Source organism: Rhinopithecus roxellana, chromosome 16 (genome assembly GCF_007565055.1).
Source record: "Rhinopithecus roxellana isolate Shanxi Qingling chromosome 16, ASM756505v1, whole genome shotgun sequence".
Lineage (NCBI taxonomy): Eukaryota > Metazoa > Chordata > Mammalia > Primates > Cercopithecidae > Rhinopithecus > Rhinopithecus roxellana.
The window spans coordinates 16,075,619-16,102,689 of record NC_044564.1 but is presented as its reverse complement, the minus strand read 5'-3'; the positions used below and the strand labels follow the sequence as shown (position 1 = coordinate 16,102,689).

General features: G+C 44.0%; 1 protein-coding gene across 3 annotated transcripts; it reads right to left on the bottom strand.

Annotated features, from left to right (window-relative positions):
* Positions 1-757: 757 nt before the first annotated feature.
* Positions 758-25,801, bottom strand: ZBTB34 (zinc finger and BTB domain containing 34). Of its 3 annotated transcripts, XM_030919885.1 has the most exons (3): positions 25,739-25,775; positions 22,763-22,883; positions 758-7,247 (listed from the first exon to the last, which is right to left on the bottom strand). In XM_030919885.1, exons 2-3 carry the CDS (start codon positions 22,780-22,782, stop codon positions 5,723-5,725), a joined length of 1,545 nt encoding a protein of 514 aa, XP_030775745.1. In that variant the 5' UTR covers positions 22,783-22,883; positions 25,739-25,775; the 3' UTR covers positions 758-5,722. The 3 variants fall into 3 exon arrangements, with proteins under 3 accessions (XP_030775745.1, XP_030775746.1, XP_030775747.1); XM_030919886.1 differs by lacking the exon at positions 22,763-22,883 and having other exon boundaries at positions 25,739-25,801; XM_030919887.1 differs by lacking the exons at positions 22,763-22,883; positions 25,739-25,775 and adding an exon at positions 25,252-25,580.
* Positions 25,802-27,071: the final 1,270 nt, after the last annotated feature.

Below are 27,071 nucleotides of genomic sequence, written 5' to 3'. Positions count from 1 at the left end.
CCCAGAGGCCTGGTGAGAATTCGCTTAACAGCAGCCCTTACTTACGGGTAAGGAGCAGGTCACCTCGCAGCCCCACAGGAGCTGAGGTCAATCTTGCCTGCATCCCAGCCAGACTGCCTTGTGCGACCCTTCGGGACACACATTAGCTCATTCACTCAACACTGCCGAGTGCCTACTGTGGTGCCAGGTCCTGTGCTAAGGATACTCGAGGGAGAGAAGAGTTTATAAACTCTGCTGTCAGGGAGCCTCCAGGTTAGAGGGAGAAATACTAACTGAATCATCTCGCTAATGAATATCCAATTACAAACTGAAATAAGTGCTCCAGAGAGCAGGAACACATTTGAGAGGCCTGACCTGGAGGGCTGCTGGCGGGAAGAGGGGCCCCTGGGCTGGAACCTGGAGGAGGAAGGGGAGTTAACTGGCTTAGTGGAGACATGAGCCTGTGCAACCCCACACTTTGTGGACGACTGAGCAAGGCATATTCTCTGCAGGCGCAAGGGGAAGGGATTCACCAGCGATTCGTTCTGGGGGCGCCTGGGTGCAGACCGAGGCCGACAATGCAGTCGCCACGCAAGAGGTCAGAAATACACTCGCTTCTTTCTCCTCTTCTCAGCACGATAGTGGCACAAGAGCTTCTTAGGAAACCCTAACCTTTCAAAAACAGTGATTACAGAAACTATGACACTGCAGATGTTTGTCAGAGCCAGTGACACTCACCAAAGCTCAGGGGGCCCACGCAGAGGGAGACCACAGCACATTTGCTCTAGCAGCATTTTTATTTACAAACAGCAATGTCCATTGACTTTATTTATACCATAAAAAAAGCCATTTACAAGCAAGAAACAAGAATTCAGAACAAAATTAAGCAGCACTGAAATATTCATGTCACAAATCTAAAACAAAGTGAATACAAGAGTAAAATATCATTTGAATAAATAGTCTTAAATTCATGCTATAAAATAATCCTTAATGGCAAGTTACTAGTTGATACAGCATCCGCTTAGCTAGCTTCATTTACTTCATATGGTGATGAAGTGTGGAGTTGTGAGGTTACCAGTTTATATTGCAAGATAATGACACTGTGTTAAGTCATTCAAATTGCTCAACCATTTATAACGGAAAAAAATGTTAGCCCTACTAATAAAAGTGGTGAGAGAGATGGTTTTCACATTAGGAAAATGGTCATTCTCAAACAAACCAGGTAAGTTTACCTCTTACAATAGTCAGGGCAACAACCAAAGGCTTGGGCAGCAAGTCCAAAGGTTGAATTCACAGCATACTTGTCACTGAGGGGCAGCAAGAGGTCTGTGGACTGAATCTGCTACAAGGAGAGCAGGCAAGGCTGACTCCAGGACTTGATCAAGAACTACAATAGCCCTGTCTGTGCCAGACCCAGGGAGGGAACCAGAGAAAGCAAGTTCCCTTCTGGGTCGAGAAGTCAAGCACTGGGCAGAAACAGTGGGAACACTCTGGCACTTACTGAAAAAGACGCATGTGACATGTGACAACCATTACAAATTTGGAACAATGTGAATGACTTTTCTGAACTTTTAGTTCAGTTGCACTGAGTAATATGAAATCTATGATTTATGAACTAGATAGTTTCATATAAAGAATTTACATAATTCCCCAATACTTTCATATATAAAATTTAATAAATAACCCTGACCAGTCTAGAAGCACCATTCAAGGGGCATGTGCCCTTGGAAAATAGTTTAGGTGTTGCATATTTGAGTCCCTTTCAGTGGAGGCTTCACAGGAAACCATTACAGAATTTAACAATAACGAGAACAACAACAACAAAAATCACAGTAACTAAGAGAAAAAGTTGATAAAATAAAATACATTGATCTCTTTAAAGTAAAGCTCATTCACATAGATGATATTCCCCCCAGCCCTTGTTTTGTGTTCCTGCAAATTCTTCCTAGAGTCTAGGCTGTAAGAACAAAAATAAAAACAAAACCACACACAAAATACGCAGGCCTATATGGTCTGGGCTAAGGGAAAAACAAAGAGTTGGTTATATTTGCTATCATTAGAAAAGACATTTACTCATGCTCTGGAAGATTTCAAAATTATCAATTTCGTTCTACAGTATATTCTGCTCAACAGTGAACCGACAGTATCCTTTCTGCTGTTAAGAAAAAAAAAAAAAAAAACCTAAACTAAAAAAAAAAAACAAAAAAAAACAAAAAACACAACTGCCAAGGCAGAGCCAATTGGTTGGGAGGCTTTTTCCACTGACCAAAAAATTAACTTGTCTCCATATACTGTATTTACAAATATAATTTCTAAATGTATTTACAGCTTTAGTAGAAATTAGAGGGTAGAGAACTGATTAGAATGAAAATAACTGTTTAAAACCACAAACATTAGTAAAAGTATAAAATTCTTTGTCTTCACAGTTTGTAATAACAGGCTAAGTATCTCTAGAAAAGGACGCTGTCACTGTCTTCACATTGTCTAATATTGAAAAGGTAGCTCAAGAAGAGACTCAATTATGAACAAGCCTATATGAATTTAGGATATATTTTACTGTAAAAGATTTCTTCACATATCACTTTATCTTAATTGATTTCTGCATCTGTTATAAATGAAACACCTAACCTAAAACTGTACAGAAATAGGGACTTTGCTTTCCAAAAAGAGTTGCTCTAAGGAGTTACACAGCGTACTTCGTCTGCGGAGACGTGAAGTGAACTTCAGGGAGAGAATGTTTCGGTTCTGTGGTCATGTTAATCCTCCTGACACATCCTCATGCGGCAAGGCACAATTAATTGCTGCTGCCCGATCTGAATGGAGTTAATCTCTCACCAGTCACGCCCCTGGGAAGCATGACAGTGCGAACGCTCAGAGAGGCTACACAGCTCCGTGCTGGCCTAGGCGCTGCCTCCCTCGAAGCCCTGCGGAACTTTACAGTACTGTGTTATGGCTTGAGAATTCATTCTTAACACTGCGAGCAGTGGAAAGGGTAAAGTGTTAGCAACACGAATGGGAGCAAGTGGAACTTGCAAAATGTGGAATCATGATTCTTAGAGAGAAACTCAATCAATTTTCTGCCCCTTAACAGTCCCATTACAATGTTTGAACCTGAACTGTACAATCAAAGCAATGGATATTTTTGTCAAAGACAATTTTGGATAAGTCACTCTTTGGTAAACTCAAACCAGTTAAACAGATTTACAAATACAAAGAACTCCATGTAAATAAGGTTAAGACGGACAATGCCAAGAGCCAGGACGCTGGAGGTGCCCGCACCAGGTGCCCTCCCTCCTCACTGTCTCTCACACCACGGAATGCTCTGGAGACCTCGCTGAAGGCCCCAAGCCTGAGTGAAAAGGAGGTTCCTTCCCTGAGCTTGACCTCTTATGTCCTTGGATTTGGGCATTTCTTGTCACAAACTTAATTTGTATCACAACACAAATTTTTTGCATTCAATTAAAAAATAATCAAAACCAAACTTATTCATGTAAGGAAAAAAAAAATCACCAACATTTACCTGAAACCCCAGAACATATTTAAGTGGGTAAACACTTGGGGTCCAGCCTCCCCTTGAGGCACGCGGCTTTAACAGGAGTTGAACAAGTGCTTCAGGGAGAGAACAAACCCCTACTTAGGCAGTTTGACGAGGAAAAAGGCATACTATATACCCGATTTAGCAAAAGCCGCTCCTCGGGAGCAGCGGGATTAGAGTGTAATCTGTAGGGAGTTAACACTGATGTGTAGCGCAGCAGTTCACACGTGAACAGATCCTGTGTGCTAAAGAGATGCGACTGCACAGCTGCCACCCCTGGGGGCTATTACACACAAAGGGCTTGAATGACTTTTTTTTCTCAAAACAAAAAACAAAAACAAAAAAACAATCCACCATTGGTATTTTAAGAGCCAAAAAAGCACAGAAAACCAGCAAACATCAAATTCTGTATTCCTTTACCTTCTAGCCTCTGAGGCTGGTCCTTTGTTCGTTTTTCTTTTAGGTGGCTGCACTGTTCTCCTATGGAGGTGCACTGGTTGTGCATCTCAGACCCCAGGTTCTCAGCCAGATACCAGAACGCTGACATCCCACAGGCAGCCTGCAGCACAAACTCACCACCAAACTGCCTATAAAATTACTCTCTGCCAGAGTTTACAGTACCGAAGCAATCTTGTAAAGCCTGTTTGTGTATGTGAACACAATACAGAACTGAAGACATTTCCGAAAGTACTAATAAAACATTATTCAAATAGGACTCAGGTATCTTTTCATACAGTAATGTGTTTGCCAGCACATGCTTTTGAGGTCTCTTTTCAAGCTACGAACTCAAGAGAGGAAAACAATTATAATTCATTATTACCATTAGATTTCACATTTTCTACAACTATACTGACCTAAAAAGACACTTAACAAAAATAGCACCACATGACAAAAAATGGTGACACACAGATTTGGTGACACACAGAATATCTTAGAGGGCTTTTAAACTGTTGGTTCTTTAAGCAGGAAACACTGAGAGAGTGGGGGAGCCACTGAGGCTCTCATTAGCACACACAATACTAAGATAGATATATTGCTTGCAATTCCCATAGAGTATAGCTTTACAAAAAGTACAAATTCTAAGTTCTGCAGTTTCCCTGGGAACTGCATGTAGAAAAAGTTGCTGTGCACCTGAACTGGCTGTTTGAAAAGAGAAAGAAAAAAAAAAAAAAAAAACCACAACACTGCTTGGAGAATTTTGTAGACAGAACTACAAATCCCTTTCCTTAAGTGCGAGTGAGTACTAACTCATGATAGAGAGTGATTCGATTTAGTTACCTGGTATGTATGTTTCTACAGTACGGAATGAAGGTAGATTTGTAGGCCAGTAAAAACCTTGAAAACCACTGCTCCTTTGGGGTTGGCTAATATAACACTACACTATGTAAAAAGGTCAGCACCACAGGTAATCCAGCTTACCTGCTGGACAACTAACAAAAATTCCAAACGGTTTCCAACTAGAGTTGAAGAAATTTTATGGCATTTGGTTTATGTATTTGTTATGAAGCAGAGCTGTGAACACTGTGATTTGCTTTGCTTGCTTTTGGACACAATGATTAATATAAACCTACTAACATTCTTTTGTAAGGGAAATGAAGGGACGAAACCCTAACATATTAGGTAAGGATGAGACAGACTCAGAAGCCCTGTTCACATTGTATTAAATTATATATTCCTCTTACATTCACCTCAACCAGAATAAAATCAAATTTGAGAATGTATATATACTATATATATAATAGTTTTATTATATATATATAAATTGTCTAACTACCCCCTAAAAGGAATTTTAAATTAGAAAAGGTTACCCATTTGTATCAGCTGATGGCATCTTAATCTCCCTCCATGGAAGTGCACTGCTGCCAGCGCACACAATGAGAGAGAGTATGCCTCTTGGCAGAGAATGGAGGGTCAACCAGTTGGCATAGCTAAATCACTGGCAGGTTTTGGATTAAGAGTTCAGCCAAAGAGGAATACTGTCAGCCTGTGTTTTCCCTGGATGCGTTGCCCTTCATGCTTTGAGCTCCTTCGGGGAGGGAGGGCAGGGGAAAGGATAAACACAACGAAGTGTTCCATCCAGAAACTTTAGAAAAACTGCCAAGAGACCAAGAGATTTCCAGATGGTTGGGAAAACCAAAGATTACAACAAAGCAAATCACAAATATGCATTGATTAATGTGCTTTGTTTGGGTGCACTTCTTTACCATCTTAATCGGGAGCATCAGACACTGTGTGAATTTCCATCCGGGAATCTAAGCCCATCTCTGAGGCTGATGCGTCATTTTCTAGTTTCTGTTCCACGTACACATCTGTTCTCTCGGGGGACTCAATGCGACTCCTGACTTCAGCAACGCCCGGGTGGTTTTTCCGCAGGTGCTGGTTGAGGGTACCTTGGAATGGAAAGCACTTGCCGCAGATCTCACAGCGGAATGGTTTATCATCTGTATGGCCCCGGATGTGGTACTCCAGTTGGTCCTTCCGTGTGTACTTCTTCCCGCAGAACTTGCACACAAAGGGGGTGATTCCCATATGGAGTCGCATGTGCCTGTCAAGGCTTCCTTTCTGGTTGAAGGACTTTCCACAGTAAATACAGATCAACCTCTCATTGTACGGGTACCAATGCCCTCTCGCACTCCTCTCCCGGGGGCTGCTCTCATACCCGGGGTTGTTCATCATGGCTTCACTGTCAGAGCCCTGCACCAGGCCCTGCAAGTCACTGTGCAGGTGGACAGACAAGGCCCGCTTCTGGCGGGCACGCCCTCCTCGGAAACAGCTCAGCATGGACCTGGATGGGCTGGAATTACTCAAACTTCCAAAAGCTTCTGATACATTGGTTGGCTGTGAGGCTGCTTGGGAATAGGAGTATGCGTGCTGGAGCACAGAACCATAGGAGCCCACATTCACTGCCACAACTTGTTCCCCATCAACCATCTCAGTGTGGTACCCATCATCACCCAGGGAGGAGCTGTCGGAACAGCTGGGCCGGTCAGACTTCTCCATCTTCACTTTCACCTCGGTGATCTGGCTCTCCCTCACCAACAGGTCTCCTTGCTCATGGTCCCCCTCTATCTGAATCTCATACTCAGAAACGCTCCCACTGCTCCCGCGGTCTGAGTGCCCCTCCTCCTGTAAGCGGCTGCGCAGAGCTTTGCTGGGGGTCGTCTCCATCCGGAGGTCACTGCTTGCGGTGGGCTGCCGTCCCTGAGAGCAATATGGAGGAGAAATCTCCACTGGGTTGGCAAAGAAGCTGCTGTCTTTCACTCCGTTTCGACTCTCGGGATTCTCTTCAGCACCGACGGTAACAGAGTCAACATCTCCAACGCTGATTTTAGAATGGATGCTCTCTAGAATCTGCGTGCACTTGTCAATGACACACTGCATCTGAAGAAAGCTGGCTGCAGTCAGAAAACTGACAACATCCTTCAGCTGCAAGGACATTCTTCCAGTGTAACAAAAAGAAAGCAACTGCTCAAACACATTGGGATTTTTAATCACTGATATTGACAAGCCACTCATGGTACTCAACGCTGAATGGTCCCGGAAATATGGGGAGCTGGCAGCAAGGACTGCTTTGTGGGCTCGGAATGGCTGACCCTGAATGTGTACAATGATGTCACATAGTTTCCCCTGCAGGCGGAGTTCGTTTAGCTGGCTCAGAACGGTGCTGCTGTACTCGGGCACATCAAACTGAATAAAACTGCTGCTGTCCATTTCTACTGACATGAAGCGTACTCTGCGGAGAGAGAGAGTTTGCATCATTCACCAGTGACTCCTCACTAAGTACAAGTGGCATAAACACAAGCTTACAACGACAATACCATTGTGGCTATCAAACCTCCTAAAATCTACCTGAAGCAATTTTTCCCCTTGTTTTAGTCTTTCATGTTTTGATTAATTCACCAAAAGCCAAATAAACTAATGATCAATTAGCCTAGTGTCACCGTTGCCTAACATTCATCTTGATCAAAAGTAAAATATTTTACACAAAGTAGGACTATTTTGGCTCTGAGAAGCTGGTGTTCTTTTAGGACAAATATTTCCCCATTTCAAGTACTTTTGAGGGTTTGAAGTACTTTGTGAAAAATAACTAAATTCAGGCCAGGCGCAGTGGCTTACACCTGTAATCCCAGCCCTTTGGGAGGCACTTGAGGTCAGGAGTTTGAGACCAACCTGGCCAACATGGTGAAACTCCATCTCTACTAAAAATACAAAAATTAGCCTGGTGTGGTCAGGCGCGGTGGCTCACGCCTGTAATCCCAGCACTTTGGGAGGCTGAGGCAGGTGGATCACAAGGTCAAGAGATCGAGACCATGGTGAAACCCTGTCTCCACTAAAAATACCAAAAAAAAAAAAAAAAAGAAAGAAAGAAATTAGCCAGGCACGGTGGCAGGTACCTGTAGTCCCAGCTACTCGGGAGGCTGAGGCAGGAGAATGGCGTGAACCCGGGAGGCAGAGCTTGCAGTGAGCCGAGATTGCACCACTGCACTCCAGCCTGGGCAACAGAGCGAGAGTCCGTCTCAAAAAAAAAATTAGCCTGGTGTGGTGTTGTGCGCCTGTAATCCCAGCTACTAGGGAGGCTGCAGCAGAGGAATCGCTTGACCCCAGAAGGTGGAGGTTGCAGTGAGCCAAAAGCACACCACTGTACCCCAGCCTAGGTGACAGAATGAGACTCCTCAAAAAAAAAAAAAAAAAAAAAAAAAAAAAAAAATCAAACAAACAAAAACAAAACTAAATTCATCTAAAAATGTTCTCCCTTACTTGTGTATTTCTGATTGGTATTTTTCAACTATGCAGCACACTGGATACAGTAAACGGAGCTAAACCCTTTCCAGTATTACTGTCTTGATTTGTGTGTTTGCCCTTCAGCTGTGTACACCTTTATATCTCTTTTGGGTTGGGTTAGTTTGGCTGAGACTTACTATGCTTGGTCTCCTTCAGTGCAGTATTATTATTACTTTTTTTTTTTTTTTGAGACAAAATCTTGCTCTGTCACACAGGCTGGAGTGCAATGGCATGATCTTGGCTCACTGCAACATCCGCCTCCTGGGTTCAAGCGATTCTCCTGTCTCAGCCTTCTGAGTAGCTGGGACTACAGGCACCCGCCACCACACCCAGCTAGTTTTTGTATTTTTAGTAGAGATGGGGTTTCACCATGTTGGCCAGGGTGGTCTCGAACTCCTGACCTCAAGTGATCTGCCAGCCACAGCCTCCCCAAGTGCTGAGATAACAGGCGTGAGTCACCGCACTCGGCCAAGACAGTATTTTTAAACAGTAGTTATTTTAGACAACAGGAGTGAAAGGGTGACGGACACATCAAAAGGTGTGTGCCACAGTTGTGGCACACCTACAACAGGTTTCCTTCCTGTGGCCTAAACATCTGTAGCACCAGACTGCTCAGAACTACTTAAGTATATATAGTCCAGGCTCCATCCTCTCACCCAAACACAACAAAACCAGATCTAACAATTATATTTTAAAACCTGACCAATAGAAGTGTAAATACCTCTTAAGTATTAGATCAGAAAAAAATCTAAATGGAATAAAACTACTTAGACAATGAGAAAACACATAAAATCTGGCTTTAGGAGTGAAGTTTACTCATATCTTCAACTTACTTGAGAATGTATCTCCAAAAAAGAGATGGACAAATATATGATAAAGCAAACACAGTAAAAAGTTAACAATTGTAGGGTCTGCATTGTGGATATTTGGGCACTTATTGTGAAATTCTCTCACCTTTTCTGTTTGAAGTTTTTCAAAATGAAACGTTGGGAGTTTTGAAAAAAAAAATAACAAAAAGCTGTAACAGGAAAAGTCAGTGCCTTAAGAGTTTTAATCATTAAACAATAAATACTAAAAACAAGTGAAATGGCTGAACTCAGGAGGTCCGAAAAGGAAAAACAAATGATGCCCAAAGACAGTAGGAAAATAACTAATCCAGAAAAACAGCACATAATCACAGAGGGAATTTTTAAATTTCACGACAAGACAACATGCAACTAAGCCTAAGACTCTCACAGGAAAGGATCAGTTAAATGTGCCTAGATCATGTCCGAACTTTTTTTTTAATCACATCAAAATTTGAGTTAAAACATTTTAGTCAAAGAGGAATACTGCGCCCTTATTTATCCTGGATTTATGATTGAAATCAATTTGAAATCTGTATGAAATGAACATATTTTTAGGATAACATAAATTGGCAGAACTAAATAAGAAACAGAAGTGCCAAGGCACAAATGATCTTCAGGCCGTTCACACTGTTCGAGATGCATGTAAAAACATTTAAAGCATCTCAGTTCATATGGCACAAATCTCATAGCAGAAGATGACAAATAGCAGAAAGAAGAAAACTGTCTACTTCATCTAAATAAATAGATTTTAAAGTCCTAACAGAAATGCTAGCAAATACAACCTATTAAAATAATATATTATGACCAAGAACAGCTGTTTCACAAATGTAAGGATGGCTACATGTTCAGAAATAAATAGACGAATATAATTTGCAACATCAATAAGTCACGGAGAAAAACCCACATGACCAAATCAATATTATGTCAAAAATGCATGTGAGAGAAAGTTAAATGTCCTTTCAGAGTAAGGCGAAAATACTCAGTAGGCTAGAAACAGAACAATAGTTTCTTAATAAAGTGTATCTACAACAAACCAATGGCAACATCATCCTTAAAAAGGAAACACTGCATATGTTAGTATACTTAATAGGGAAAAGAAGGAAGGAAGGAAGGAGGGAAGGAGGGAAGGAAGGAAGGAAGGAAGGAAGGAAGGAAGGAAGGAAGGAAGGAAGGAAGGAGAAGAAGGGGAAGGGGAAAGGGAAGTGGAAGGGGAAGGTGAAGGGGGAGAAAAAAGGGAACGGAAGGAAGGGAGGGAGGGAGGGAGGGAAAGGAAAAAAGGAAACATGATGTCTGCATTTCCCAAAATGTATTTAGTAGAACCCAAGCCCAAGAGCTGGCCCCAATATCCTCACCTCCTAGGGATTAAAACACACATTAGCATAATATCCTATCTGAAAAGTCCTGCAGACAAGAATCCTGCTTAACTCAGCAGTTTGCAAAATCATTTAATGGTGGAACTGTTCTCTCAAGGTACACATATTAATATTCCCCAAGAATGAGTGTTCCCTGGAGCACACTTCGGTAAACACTTTAGTAAAGTCATTCCCATCAGTGCCTGGGAAGATATACAAGGTTATCTGCCATCATGACTCTTTAACATTAGTTTAGAACTTCCAGCCAAAGCAACAAGACAAGGGAACATTAAGGCAAGCAGCCATTAAAAAAGAGACAAAATGACTATTACGTGCAGATGTAACATGCAGATTGTTTACACAGAAGCCCCAAGAGAATCACTTGTAAAATGTTAGAATCGGCATCTACTAAGTGGGGGGTTTCAAAAAATTACACACAAAAAACAGGTAAGATAATGACAATAAGGTACAACCAACAATATAGCGACAGGAACTAGAAAATACCTAGGGGTAGGGGAAGATAAGCAAAAAACAGTGTCAACAACAAAAATACAACTCACTTTGGCCGGGCGCGGTGGCTCAAGCCTGTAATCCCAGCACTTTGGGAGGCCGAGGCGGGCGGATCACGAGGTCAGGAGATCGAGACCATCCTGGCTAACACGGTGAAACCCCGTCTCTACTAAAAAATACAAAAAACTAGCCGGGCGAGGTGGCGGGCGCCTGTAGTCCCAGCTACTCGGGAGGCTGAGGCAGGAGAATGGCGTAAACCCGGGAGGCGGAGTTTGCAGTGAGCTGAGATCTGGCCACTGCACTCCAGCCTGGGTGACAGAGTGAGACTCCTTCTCAAAAAAAAAAAAAAAAAAAAAAAAAAAAAAAATACAACTCACTTTAATACGGACAAAAGCCTGTATAAATGAAGAGAGGGAATATGCTTCTGGCAGGATGATTCAATACTGTAAAGAGAGACAGTCTACCCCCAAAATTAATTTATAAATATACATAGCCTGATGAAATCTTTTCTTAGAAACCTGACAAAATGATTTTAAAATTCATCTAGAACACTGTGGTCCAACATAAATGTAAGACACTGCATGTGTAATTTAATGTTTTCTAGCAGTTACATTTTTTAAAAGTTAAAAAAACAAATTGTAGTAATATGTTATATAACCCAACACATCATCGCAGCATGTAATCAATATTAGAAAGCTGAGACATTCGACATTCTTTTCACACTAGGTCTCTGAACTCTGATGTGTATGTTACACACAGCATGGCTCGGTTTGGACTAACCACATTCCATGTGCTCAATAGTCGCATGTGGTCAGTGGCCACCAAACTGGATAGTGCAGATCTGGAATACTAAAGAAATGTTAGAGATAGACAAATACAACGGAACTTACAGATGTCAAAATGTATGACTGGGCTATAATTCATCGGCTAAGTATGTATTAAGTGTCAGGCACTAGGGATCCATCGGAGTTTTAATTCTCTCATCATAAATCATGATAAAAGCTATGAGATCTTTCACGATGGGGGAGTGGTCAGAGAAGCCGACATGAACAACTGCAATTTTAAATAAGAACTAAAGGACAAATAAAGGTTAGTCAGATACATGTAGGTATCAGGGTGCTGCAGGGAACCTGTCCAGACAGAAGGAATCACACGTACAAAGGGTTGGGGAGGAAGGACATGCTGGAAGTGTGTACACAGCTGCAACAAGGCGCAAGGGGCAGGGCAGAAGCCACATGAGGTTGTCAAGGTAGAAATCAGACTGAGATGGCCTCATGGGCCATTTCAAGCAAGTAAAAAGGGGAGAATTACTGAAATAGATGCTGCTTAGAGAATTTGAATTAATAATAAATTTAGATACTTCTTCACAGCATACCCCAAAATAACTTCTAGAGGTTTCTCTAAGCACACAAAGATACCAGAAGAAGAAATGCAGATTTAACTACAGAAGAAATACAACTTTTATATATTTAAAAAATACTTTTTAGCAAAAAAAAAAAAAAGAGGTAGAAAACAATAAAAAATACTTAGAACATAAACAGCAGTCTCTCACAAATCAATAAAAGCCAAAGGAAACAACTGAAAAAAGTGACTATGAACAGACACTTTTTACAAAGAAATTAAAATAGCCTTTAGATATAGAGAAAAAATGCTTAGGCCGGGCATGGTGGCTCACATCTGTAATCTCAGCACTTTGGGAGGCCGAGGCGGGTGAAACATCTGAGGTCAGGAGTTCGAGACAAGCCTGGCCAACCTGGTGCAACCCTGTCTCTACTAAAAATAAAAAAGTTAGCTGGGCGTGGTGGCGGGCACCTGTAATCCAAGGTACTCGGGAGGCTGAGGCAGGAGAAATGCTTGAACCGTGGAGGTGGAGGTTGCAGTGAGCTGAGATCGCACCATTGCACTCCAGCCTGGGCGACAGAGCGAGACTCCGTCTCAAAAAAAGAAAAAAAAAATGCTTAACAACTTTATCAGTAAAGCAACATCAATATGAGGCCAGGCACAGTGGTTCACACATGTAATCCCAGCACTTTGGGAGGCCAAATTGGGCCTATTGCTCGAGCTCAGGAGTTTGAGACCAGCCTGGCCAACATGGTGTAACCTCGTATCTACTAAAAATACAAAAATTAGTAGGGCAAGGTGGTGGGCACCTGTAGTCCCAGGTACTCGGGGGGCTGAGGTGGGAGGATGGCTTGAGTACCGGAGGCCAAGGTTACAATGAGCTGAGATTGTGCCACTACCCTCCAGCCTGGGTGATAGAGTGAGCCACTATCTCAAAAATAAATAAATGCATAAACATGAGACAAAATACTTCTTTCTCAAATTGGCAAAACTTATAAAAATGCAACTCAGCTGGCACCTAACAAATAGTCAAATGTTACCTATTCATCATAGCATTCTCATAACATGGGGTGTATAAATAGTGACTTTTGGAATGCAAGGACAAAAGGAAGGTGGGTTCGGGCTTTTTAAAGGTGTGGACTGCAGGGCAAAAACCAGTACAGAAAGGAATGCAACAGAGCATTTCTGAAATAGAATGTACAACTGCAAACGGCTTCCCAATGAGGCTTCCTTCTCTGTGTGGTTTTTTCTTACCTGCTTCGCAGAAGAAAGGTGGAGAACAACACTTGAAAGATAATCACTGAGAAAAGCGGAACGCCACGGTTAACACCTAAGAAAGGGATTCCATTTTTCCGCAATATGAGAAAGGAAGTGCTTTGCTCTCCTCTCCCTTACATTAACACTTCCTTTCCACAGTGACAATGAGATTCAAAGATTCCCCCCTAGAGCTGCTAACAAGCCACACTCTTGAACAAGAAGCTTCTAAATGACTGGCACATAGTGAACTTACAGTTAATTTCAGTCTGAGCCATATGACCAGACTAAAGGGAGAGAAACTCATCATCGATCACAAGTTCTACACCCCATGTGTGGATTTGTCAGGTCCAGTGATCCCAGGATAGAGGAGGTCAGAGCCTCTTATGTAGGCACACTTCGAGTTCAAATGTGATCCTCTATCCCTCTGTACTGGCAGTTTTGCAACATGCGCTACTCATTGGTTTCTTGAAGGTCTTGATTTTCTCCCGTGTGGAATGCCAGTGGGTCTACACCTAAGTTAGATCAATTTTGAATTACATTTTTTTCTTAGAGACAGGATCTCACTCTGCCACCCAGGCTGGAGTACAGTGGCACAATCTTGGCTCACTGCAGCCTCAACCTCCTGGGCCCAAGCTATCCTCCCACCTCAGCCTCCTGAGTAGCTGGGACTATAGGCATGCACCACCATGTCCAGCTTTTAAAAAACTTTTTTGTAGGCCGGGCACGGTGGCTCACACCTGTAATCCCAGCACTTTGGGAGGCCGAGGCAGGCGGAGCACCTCAGGTCGGGAGGTTGAGACCAGCCTGGCCAACATGGCAAAACCCTGTCTCTACTAAAAATACAAAAAAATTAGGCGGGCATGGTGGCGGACGCCTGTAATCCCAGCTACTCTGGAGGCTGAGAATTGATTGAACCTGGGAGGTGGAGGTTGCAGTGAGTTAAAATCATGCCATTGCACTCCAGCCTGGGCAACAAGAGCGACACTCCGACTCAAATAAATAAATAAATAAATAAATAAATAAATAAATAAATAAATAAATTTGTAGAGACAGGGTCTCACTACGTTACCCAAGCTGGTCTCGAATTCTTGGCCTCACTCCGTCTCAAATAAATAAATAAATAAATTAATTAATTTGTAGAGACAGGGTCTCACTATGTTACCCAGGCTGGTCTCGAATTCTTGGCCTCAAGGGATCCTCCCACCTTGACATCCCAACGTGCTGGAATTACAGACATGAGCCACTGCACCTGGCCAATTTTTAATTAATTTTATCTTTAAAATAAAATATATGCATATGGTAGAACTTCAGATCATAGAACAGAACTAATAAAACTTTCCCCTAGCCCCTCTTTCCAAAGATAATCACTGGTAGGAGTTTTGGCGTATTCTTTCAGAGAAAATTCAAAACATCTATCAGCATAAACTGTTCTGTACCCTACTTTAAAGAAATGTATTTAATATACCTTAAAATCTTTCCGCCTTAATCTCAGCACTTTGGGAGGCCGAGGTGGGCGGATCACGTGGTCAAAAGATCACGACTACTAAAAATACAAAATTAGCTGGGCGTGGTAGGGCGCGCCTGTAATCCCAGCTACTCGGGAGGCTGATGAAGGAGAATCGCTTGAACCTGGGAGGCGGAGGCTGCAGTGAGCCGAGATAGCACTACTGCACTCCAGCCTGGCAAAAGAGCAAGACTCCGTCTCAAAAAAAAAAAAAAAAGAAAAAGAAAAAAAATCTTTCCATAGCAACACATACACATTGACCTATTTTTTTCTAACTTCATAGTATTCCATGGATGGCTATATCACAACGTACTTAACCAGTTCCCAGTTGATACTAAGATAGCCATTACAAACACAGAATGTCACCCGACAACACACACACACACCCCTCAGTTACATCTGGCTTTCTTATGTAAGTAAATCTGTAGTCTCAACTTCTAGCAGAATTGTGGTAAATTTTTCATTTCAGTTGATAATGCCAAATTACCCTCTAAGAGGCAGCAGCAATTATCCATTCACAGGGAAGGGCCTGCTCCCCTATAACTGTCAGCAATGGGTATCACACCTTTTTACTTTTTCAGCCAAACTGATAGGTGAAAGATGTACCTCATTGTTTTGATGTGCTTTTTTTTTTTTTTTTTTTTTTTTTGAGACAGAGTCTCACTCTGTCGCCCAGGCTGGAGTACAGTGGTGCAACCTCTGCTCAAGGCAACCTCTGCCTCCTAAGCTCAAGCGATTCTCCTGCCTCAGTCTCCCTAATAGCTCAGACCACAGGTGCAAGCCATCACACCTGGCTAATTTTGGTATTTTTAGTAGAGACAAGGTTTCACCATGTTGGCCAGGCTGTTCTTGAACTCCTGACCTCAGGTGATCCACCCACCTCGGCCTCCCAAAGTGCTGGGATTACAGGCATGAGCCACTGTGCCCGGTTGCATTTGTTTAATTATAAATGAGGTTGATATCTTTTCTCATGTTTAATGGCAATTTGTCTAAGTTTGTCTTTGAACTGCCTACTCATATCCTTTGCCCTTATTTGCCTTTTTTATTGATTTGTCAGAGCTCTTCACAAATTAAGGAAATTAGCCTTTTGTCATATGTGCTGCAAGTATTAGATTTAATTGCAATCACTAAACGGCACACTGACTGGGAATTTAAATTATTTTTCATACATTTATAGGAAATATTCACTCAATATCAATCTCTTACATACAGAAAACCAAAGGGAATTCAAAGATGAATAAAAGTCCCAGTCTTGCAGTTTGATAGAGGCTTAATGCAGATTCCTCCCCACTCAGAGAGAGATGGGAATGGAATTCATTTTTGATAATGCAGAGTAGTGATTTATATGTTTTTCATTTAGATTAAGTTTGCAGCTGCCTCAGAAAACAATAATGAATTTGATTATTCCACTCACTAAAACCATCAGAACCAGAATTCTTTAATTCAGGAGATTAATCATAGGTGTTTCTGTCACATTATTCTAGGCAAAAAACCACACCCAAATCAGACATTTACATTGCTATTATTTTAATTTAAAAAACAAGCACATACAAGCTGAATTTACTTTCAGTATCATTAATATATATTTTAACAAAATTTTGTTTTTGTTTGTAAAAACTATACTCTGGGAAAAAAAAATGTGAAATACTTCTTTTAAAAAGTACACATGGATAGGACTTTGTTGAAATGGTTTTTTGGGAAGTTCAAAATTGTCACCTCCTCAACTTCTTCACGGGTCTCTTCAGTTCACTCAATCAACGGAAAGTCAATCTTTCTGCTCTTTCAATTTCTTTAATTTCTTACTTCCGAATTCTTTCTTACAAAGAAAGAGAATAATTTCACACCTGTGAAATAGCTTTCACCTCACACACAGCCTCTGCCGTGATCACATAAGGCCACCACTGGTCTCCCAGGTAGCTTCTGGGAAGGACCACCTCTGATGTGGGCAGGACCGACATTCTCCTACTTCCACGCACCCAGCTGCCCCCACACCAGCCTGGGCAACTATAAAAGGGGATGACTGCCCCTGCTGCCACGCCCCTCAGCCTTCCCCCTTTACTTGGCAGAGTCACTCCACCACCATCATCATCTGTGACCAGCTTTTACTGAATGTGTGATACATGCCAGGCGTGTCGTAAAGGCTTAGGATGCAGTATGTCTCTGAATCCTCCCAACCTGTCCCGTAAGGCAGGTACTACTGCCCCCATTTTAAAGATGAGGAAACCAAGGCAGCTGACTTTCCCAGGACCCTTCGGAAGTATGCGCATCCAGGCCCCCACACAACAACCCTTTATCCCTAGCAAGCTTGCCCCATGTTACATTCCTGCCCTAGGACGGTGTCAAGGAAAGGGATGGAGATGGGGCGGGGGGTGCAAGTGGGCACACATCCTCCCTATTGCTGCCCAGAATACAGAAGGGCAAATGAGGGCATTTTGGTAATATACATCAAGATTATATCTGCATATTCACTGTGACCAAGCAATTTCAGCTGTAGGAATTTAGTGAAGCACCCTCTTTGTAGAGCAATATCTCCCTCTTTTCTAGACCAGAATCACCGGCAGAGGTAAGGATTATGAAGAGAAAAATGTTCCAGGCGGGCCGCTGCGGCCACTGTGTATCATGCCCTCCACATTCACAGCTTTGATCCCCCTTTCCTCCTCAGAGCCCTGGACCCTGGCTCACTCTACTTGCTTTAAATAAAAAGCTATCTTTACATGAGAAAGCCTCAATTAATTAGAAACCACAGATCCAGGGCTCAAGTAAACCGGTCCTTTTGGTGTTTGAAGGTGAAAGTCACAGAGAGCAGATGCTGCCAAGAAGACACAGGGTTCAGCCCAAGTTCAACAGAATTCAAAGCAGCATTGAGACCGGCGCCCTGAAAGCAAGAGCAAACTGTGAGGGGCCCTCCAGGACTGACCAAGCAGTGACAAAGCCAAGTCTGAAAGCACCAGAGTACAGCAGACAGGGAAGCCAACTGCAAAGGGGAGCACAGCTGAAGGCGAGCAGCTTTGGGAGAAATGAACACACACTGCAGAGTGACAGCCGGCTGGGCAACCAGAGCAGGAAGCCACTCACACAGTGAGGCACTGTGGGTACAAGCCACAGAGAGAGCGGCACTGCCTGGAAATGACCGCACGAGCCATCCTGGGACACTCCTCCCACAGACCTGAAGTCCAAAGCCAAAGCGAGGGCTCTGGAAATAAGCACGCATGGCTGCGCTGAAAAGAAAATTAAGGTCTGATGCGAAACCATATGACGACAGGCTTGGTAAGTCATGCTGCTTGACATCTTCGCAAGATCCCACTCAAAAAAGCTACAGAATCCATCACTGCGCCCATGCATCAGGACAGCAAAAGGCTGCTCTGCAACAACACACAAGGGAGAGATAACCCCAATCCAGGTTAACGCATTTTACCTGAAGGGGCTTAAGAACAAAAAGCCACTTGACAAAGACAGGAAAAGCAAGTGACCATCATGTCACATTCATGGCTGATGCTGAGAAGGGTGAACAGAAACCAGTGACTCAAGTCCCTGCTCTTCCATTCAGCTCCTCGCCCTCACTGAGTTAATAAAAGAGGCAAAAAGGCAATAACTGCCCTTATATGTAACATTAGAGGGCCACATAAAATACCATGGCCCACCAATGGCAAACACAGCTCCTCTGAACTTTCAAAGGTGTCACATGTTAACCAATTTCTTATAAAGCACCAAGGAATGTATGGAGGATCTTACTACTTTCCATTCAATGCCATTCTATTCCTACGCCAGTATTTTAAAAAGATTTATCACGAAAAAAAAAAAATGAAAGAAAACATGGGTGAATTTATTTATAATACTGACATAAAGGCCTTTCCAAGCATGACATAAATCTCAGATGCCACAAAGGCAAAGACAAATACATTCGACAACATAAAAGTATATGACAAAAAAATACCCCTTCGCCCCAAAAGCCAAAAGATAAATGATATACTGAAGAAAAATATATGCATATTTGACAAAGAACTACTTTCCAAATTCCTTAATTTATAAATCAAATTAGGTGACATACACAAAAAAACCCTATGGGAGAATGGGCAAAGGATACAAACAGTTCAAGAAAAAAAGAAAAATGACAAAAAAAGAAGCAAAGATGCTAAAATTTACTTCTGATTAAAGACGTTTGAAATACAAAAAGAAAAAATAATGAGATACCATTTTTAACCCATCAGCTTTGCACACAGTTTAAAAGAGCTGGCAAGTGTAGTCCTGAGGAATGAATAATTTGGTGGTTTCAAAAAATATAATCGACAATGAAATACTATGCAACTATTAAGAGTGGGTAGATGTATATGCCTTGATATGGAAAGAGCACTAAGATTTGGCCAAAAATAGCAAGATGTAGACTAATATGTATGCATATATGTCACTCCCTTCACGTACATTTTGTAAAGGAATTATATTATGTTGCTTGCTGTATCCATTCTGGAAGGAACGATGTGGTACTATTAATGGTGGTCACTGTGGGGAAGGACTAAGGACTAAGGAGAGGGAAGGGAAACAGACTTTATACCTTTGCATTTAAAAAATCAAATAACTGTATTATTCTCACTAAAAGTTTTTTTAAGACATGTAGGTTAGTACCTACAAATATATAATTTTTAAACCAAAGAATCTAGAGGAGAAAGATGGGCTGCAAATGGATAATTATTGTATCAAGCAGACAGTTATAGAGGCAGAAATAAAGAACTACAAGGAACAATACAAGGCTGATTACTTTTGACCAAAAAGATTTTTAAAAAATCAAAATAGAACAAAGGAAAACTTCATGGAGGAAGATATTTTTGAACAGGGCCTTGCATTTCAAAGGGAAAAGAAAGAACACTCCAGACAGAAGGAAAAGCAGGAACAGGGCACAGGGGAATGCAGACAGACGGCGTCTGGGGTAGAGCAGGCAGCATGCAGTGACCCTGGCTCAGGGACAAGGAAGGCCACGGAAGGAGAAGGCCACAGTCGGAAGGTGGAGGGTCTTGAATACTCAGAGAACTCAAACAGAATTCTGGCGGCAGAACCTGGAGACTGAGGCATGATGTCTACTTGGAAGCCACGTAGCTCAGCCAGGACAAGCTGGGCTCAGGTTTTCCACAGGGTCGTGGGAAATATGGGGCTGGAGCTAGAGAGAAACATTAGACCCGAAGATACTGACTTGAGAGTGACCATGTACTGACTGAGGATTGTTGTGGTAAGATGAGGTTACTCAGGGAGAAAAAAAAAAAAAAGAGAGAAGGCTGAGAATAGAAAGGGTGTTTGCTCCTAAAAAAGAGGAATGGAAACAGCACCTGATGAAAGGGGTAACATCCTCACCTAGCCCTCTCCTCAAGCCTTTCCATTGACTAGTTTTATTTTTGTTTTTGTTTTGTTTTGAGACAGAGTCTTGCTCTGTGCCCAGGCTGGGAGGGCAGTAGTGCGATCTTGGCTCACTGCAGGTTCAGGTGATTCTCATGACTCAGTCTCCCAAGTAGCTGGGATTACAGGCGTGTGCCACCACGTTCAGCTAATTTTTGTGTCTTTAGTAGAGATAGGGTTTCACCATGTTGACCAGTCTGGTCTCTAACTCCTGGCCTGAAGGGATCCGCCTGCCTCAGCCTCCCAAAGTGCTGGGATTACAGGCATGAGCTACTGCGCCCAGCCTCATTGACTAGTATCTTTAAGTAAAATTCTGCACCACGTATTCTGTTAAGCTGTGAGGAAACTAAACAATGGAAAACTAATGACATCCTCTCACACTGCTGACCCATTCTGCAGAGAACCTAAAAATAAGAAGGGACTCTCAGATGCCATCTAGGCGAAACACCCACCTGGGCCTTAAAATCTCTGCAACTTCCTTGGATAAAGCCTTGCAACTGTCTCCATATATCAACAACCAGAACAAAAGTAAAAATGTAAAAGCTGAACAATTAGAAGTGTGCCGATTCTGTGAGACTCCTCGCTTCTGAGTTTCCACTCCTGGCGGTGAGCTCTCTGAGGGCAGCGACTGCGTGCCCAAAGCCCAGCAGTGTGTCTGGGGCAGAGAGGCTCTCAGTACATGTCAGCTAAAACAAGCTAGTAGCTCAAGATCCATGGACTGCCACTACAGCCGCACCCTCAGCTCTGAACTTTTCCTTCTGGAGACCCCAGAGATGCAGGATAGTCTCTGCCAACAGCAAAATCTAGCAAGGTGGCTTATTTCAACCTAACCCATAAACACTCTAATTTGCTCCACAAGATGCTACACTTTGTTTAAAAATACCCAGTTACACTTCCAAGAAAAGAAAGAAAAGTTACAAATTTGGAAGTTGTTTAAGGCACCAGGAGGTACCCATTATTCTCAATCAAGATGCTCATGATTCCAAACCCAGATTTGCACCTGCTGGCTTCAGTCACTTGCTGATACCTGAGACACAGCTCAAACTAGGCTTTCTCTGGCAGGCACTGGAAACGTGAAGATCCCTAATTTTCATTTTCATACGAAGTCATTAAAAAGAACACAGATTGAAGCACCGCAGACAAAAGTCATGGTAACAGAAGTAACAATTATTAAAAATAACTTTTCTAGGTATTTCTGCCTGGGTCTAGATTAAAACCAAAATTGAGCTGTCATGAGCTACAATCGAATCTTTTAGAAAGCAGTAGTCAAATAACACCAGGGCTGCATGAAACATTCTGGTGCTACTGAAACCCAATGCAAGAAAAAAAAAAATAAATAAAATGGCATTCTGTGATGGATATTCATGAAGCACTCATCCTAATTTAAAAGAAAACAAGTTTAGAGTTCTTACTGCATTAATTCATGTGAGCCTGAAAGAACATTTTTATCCAAACTGTTACATTTCCTACCAAGGCGTTAACATTCTCCAGGTCTGCTCAGATACACTAATTCCAAGAGGGTGCGATTTGTCTTTTAGTCAATGCAAAACATCATCAGAAGCTTCTTCTGAGCTTTCCAAGCAGGAGAGGAATGGCCTCTTTAATTTTACTAACAATGACAAGGACTAACCGTCAATAGGCTCCTACTGTGTACAGTATGGTAAGTAAGCTCTTAAGACGACACTAAGAGGCTGCAGTTATCCCCATTCTACAGATGAGGAAGCAAACTCAGAGAAGCTGAGAAACTCACCCAAGGTCACTCAGCTAATGACTGGCTGAGCCAGGATTTGGACCAAGATTTGCCAGTCTCAGACTCAGAACTATTATCTCTTACAAGATTTTAATCCAGGCATACTGGTGAGATGCAGGATTTTTATTGGTGCTGGATTCTTACTGATCGACTCCAAGTAGAAAGAGAATTCTCACTGAAGGATGTTCCATCATACAGACAAAGTCAGGCTGGGTCTGACACTGTGATGATTAAGGGGTCACAATATGTTGTACCTCAAGTGGTCTGCAGCCATTTCTTTGCAAAATGTCCATGATTTTTACTTCTGTCAGTGAAGCAGGCAAAAAGATGTTCCATATTTTAATCATTAATTGAGAGGATTTGTTTCAGATAAAAGAATAAGCTTTCTTAAGGCAAAGAATTCAAAAATATTAAGGCACAGCATCTTATCTGCTTACTGCTGGCTAGCATTTCAGGGGCACTGGCCCTGGAAAATATACATTAAGTCCTGCCTCTTATGACAAAAGGATTAGAAAAGCTCACCTTGACTTGCATCCTTCCATGAGGTTTTCCTTGCCATCAACATCAACCAGAAAATAACCATTAGAAATTTAACTGCGTTCAGTTGATGACCTTCACTAAGCTAAATTCAGCAGTTTGTCAGCTACAAAACATTAAATAGACACAATTAAGAAGTTTGAAAAACATTAAGCAGAATTTAAACTACAGTAACATGAACATTAATGGGAATAAAACATAAAGATGGCATTCTAGATTCATGATACTGACATTTTAGACAAGTGCTTCAAAAGGAAGGCAAAAGTGGGGGGACACAGAGATGCAGAAATCCAAAACTTGGTGGATACACAGTTCAGCGGCTTATCACTTCTCCACCTTGATAAATGTACACCCAATAATGACAATAACAATAATGAAAATGTACTAAGCAGTTACTAAGTGCTGCACATTTTTCTACTTCATATAGAAGTTCATATACCATTTTCGTTTACAGTTCACAGTCACCCTATGAAATGGATTTCATTATCCTCCACACCGCAAATAAGAAATGGAGGCTCAGAGGCATTAAATTGCTCATCTTCACAGAGCTGGTAAGTAGACTTGCTAGGATTCAAACCCATGATTCCAAAGCTGCTGTTCTTTCCCCACAGTCTCCGAATGAAGAATCACATGACTCTTCTCTTTTCCCATGATCAGAGGGGAACGCTTTAAAGTTTCAAAGATTCGTTTTGTGCTTTCTGCACCCTAAGAGAGCAAGCTGAAAACATCCACCTTGAATGGTAGCATTACATATCACAGAAAGTTGATAAAAACAGATTCTCCTTAAAAAAAAAAAAAAAAGGTAAATTACAAAACAAGTTGTTTACCAACAAAAATCAGGAAGTATTTGAGTACCTATTATAGAAGTCCAGCCCCAGTATTAGACACTATAAGGGCTCCAAAAGGAGTATTAAGACACAATGCCCTTAAAAAATCTCCCACTCCAGCTGGGACAAGAACAAGTTCAACAGCCAAGGAACAAGTGCTGAATCCAAGTGCCACAAAGCCATGGGGGCAGGGAAGTCAGGGAACACCCTCTGGAGGAAGTGTATCTTCAGCAGGGGCTTGAAGGAAGTGAAATGGAGAATTTGCACAGAGAAAAAGGAGGTCAGAGCTTCAGAAGAGGGAACAACAGAAGCAAAGCCCAAGAAACCGTAACTAACTCAGTTCTGCAGGGAAGAGACTTGGAGAAGCAGAGAACAACGTTCAGGTAGGTGGGGTGGGGCCAAACCACGAAGAGTCTTGAAAAGACAGGGTGGGCGGTGGCTGGACACACCGTGGCAGGCAAGAGGCCACTACTCAGCTTTGAACAGTGGTATAACTGCCATGGCCTCTTAACTGATCTCCTGGCCTCTAGCTTCTTCACCAATGCCTTCAGTAGTTTCAACTCTGACCTAGTGTTCGAGTTCTTTGAGGAACTAGCCGCGGCCCACCTCTCCTCCTACTTCCCTCCTATATGAACCCTTCTCTGCCAGAAGACTGGTCTATTCACGAACTCCATAGGATCACTGGGCCTGATTCCTCTTTTCCTATCTGAATGCTACTCATCCGTTAACACCCGGCTCAAATCCCGCCTCCTCACTAAGCCCTCCCTAACCACTCGGCCTACAGTGACCTCCATCTCTCCTTCTTAATTCTACAGCACACAGCCTTGTCTCATCAAAATTACCTTCTCATAGGTAATGTCTCAGCACCCCGTGTAAAGCTGCTTGGAGACTGTAAGTGTGCCTTCTACTACTTTCCCACCACATGGAACAGCATCTTGACATTTAATAAGCAAGCAAGCACTCAACTATTTTTTGACTTCCTATAGTAAGTTTGGCTTTAGCATAAAGGAAGGATGGGGGAGGGGGGAACCTCTGGAGTCAGAGACCAGCTAAGAAGCTGTTGCAATAATCCAGATGTGAAGCAAAGAAGGCCTGGACTAGGGAACAAAGAGAAAATGGGCAAATATAAACAACAAAAAATTCTGCATGCAAAAACTCGGCGGAATGTGATTAACTCCTACTAGGGACAAAAGCAAGGGATGAATGAGGATTAAGGTGAGGTTTAGAAAACGCTTCTTGAAATCATTTTAAAGCCTGTCTGAAACGAAATGCAGTAAGTGGCTTAAAAAGTCCACACTGACAAAGTCTTCAGCGAAACTGCCCAGTATCTTGAACCAGGGACAGCCCTTCCAATTTGAGACATACACGGAATGGCAGAGCCAGAAGGGTTCTTAGAGAGTTAAATGAAACCCTCAATGATCACATGGGGAAACTGAGTCCCAGCATGGAAAGGACTTGCGGAACGCCTCCAGACAGAGACTCCCAGACGAGTGCCGCCCTGAAAGCAGAGCCACTTGGCCTAGAAGGGCACTGTTTACACCCCCGGTCAGCCCCAGCCCAGCCCTCCGCAATGGCAGGACCAACTGAGCGCGAGTGACCATGGAGACGTCTGGGGCCAAGCGCAACCCGTCGCCGCCGCCTGTTTACCTGGAGAAAGGCTGTGGCGTGAGGCAGTGGCTCCGTGGCAGCCACCCGAAGGGCCGACCCCCGGCCCGGCCGGCCCTCCAGGGAACTCAACCATCTGACCTCCCTCCTCGTACAAAAGGGAGCGCCCCCAAGGCTAGGGGCCCGGAAGCTGGGGATCCCAAGACGCCCCGGGTGGAGGCTGGAGAGCCCAGGGCAGCTGCCCGAGCGCGACCCTCGGCCGGGCCAGCGGCGCCCGGACTAAAGACCGAGCACAGTTGGCCCCTCGGGGACGCGCGCCTGACCCCAGCAGGTGCCCGGGCCTCCGGACCGCGCCCGGCCTCGGCTCCCGCCCGCGCCGGCCGCCAGCCCGCGGGACTGACCAGGCGCGAAGGCTCCCGCCCCGCCGCACCCAGAGGGAGCCGGACAGCGGCCCGGGGACTGCCCCCCGCCCCGCCGGCCCCGCCCGCGCCTAGCCCGCTGCTCGCCGCCCCCGGCCAGCATGCCTCACCTGCGCAGAGCGCCGCGCTCACATCGCCCGCCCGCGGCGCCCCCTCCGCCGCCGCCGGCGCCAGGCCCGTCCCCGCCGCTCCGGCTGCCGCCCCAGCCCGCGCCCCCCGCCCCCGGAAGCGCTTCCCAGCCCCGCCCCCTGGGCGCCCGCGCTTCCGGGCAGGCGCCGACCCGGGTGGCGGCGCTGCGAGGTGGACCTCTCGCCAGGGACCGGGATCTTGAGTCCCGCCCGATTGTCGTCCCAGAGCCTTGCTGTGGACGAGCGGCAGCCTTGGTCTGGACCCCGGAGTTCCGACTCCGGGGAGCGGCGTCGGCTCTGCCTTCCGCCCGCGCTCTCCTCGGCGCCCCCTGCTGGCCGGAGGAGGGCGGCGCAGTGGGGCGCGTTTCAGGGGCTCCCGGAATCGAAGGGGTGGGAGAGAGCCCAGGGCCCTCGACCCCCCAGCACTGGGGGCCTGCCCCCAGCCCAGCCCTCTCTTCCAAGACCCTCGCTCCTGCAGCTCTTCAGGCTCTTGCCACGCACCCGAGCTGCACCTGGCAGGGCAGCTGAAGGCAGCAAGGTGCAGTGGTTAGCAGCAGGGCTCTGGGGAGCTGCCATAGCGGGTCTCTTGACTTACGACCTTGGGCCGGTTTTCTCTCTCTCAAAACGGAGGTGGCTCCCGCCTGTAATCCCAGCACTTTGGGAGGGCGAGGCGGGAGGATCACTTGATCCTAGGAGTTTGAAACCAGCCTGGGCAACATGGGGAGGCCCCATCTGAATTTTTAAAACTTAGCCAGGCATGGTGGCACATGCCTGTAGTTCCAGCTGCTGGGGAGGCTGAGGTGGGAGGGTCGCTTGAGTCCAGGAGGTCGAGGCTGCGGTGAGCCATGATCGTGTCACTGTACTTCAGCAGTGGTGAAAGAGCAAGAGCCTGTCTCAAAAACAAAACAAAACAAAACGGAGGTGAAAATTCCCAGCTCACTTATGAAACCCATTTCACAGAGCATGCCTCAAAAAATGTGCATTTCCAGACCCTTGGGGACACCCCAGTCTTCAAACCGTTGGGTGGGAGTGGGAACCTCACCCAGCATTTTCCCCTCGGCTTTAGATCAATGTAACAGCCTTTGAAGAGCTTCCCTTTGCATTTTGGTGCACTTAGTAGTTGTGGCAGAGGTTTATTTTCCTTTTTCTGGCTTTGTAATAAAAATAAACTAGGAGGCAAAGATACCAGCTCCTATTCAGGATAGAAAGCTGCTGAGACTTCCTGATGTTACTTCACCCTTTGCAAGCAGGAACTGTCTCTCCAGGATCCATCCAGTGGTCATCCTCCAATAACAACAGCTACCCCTTGTCAAGC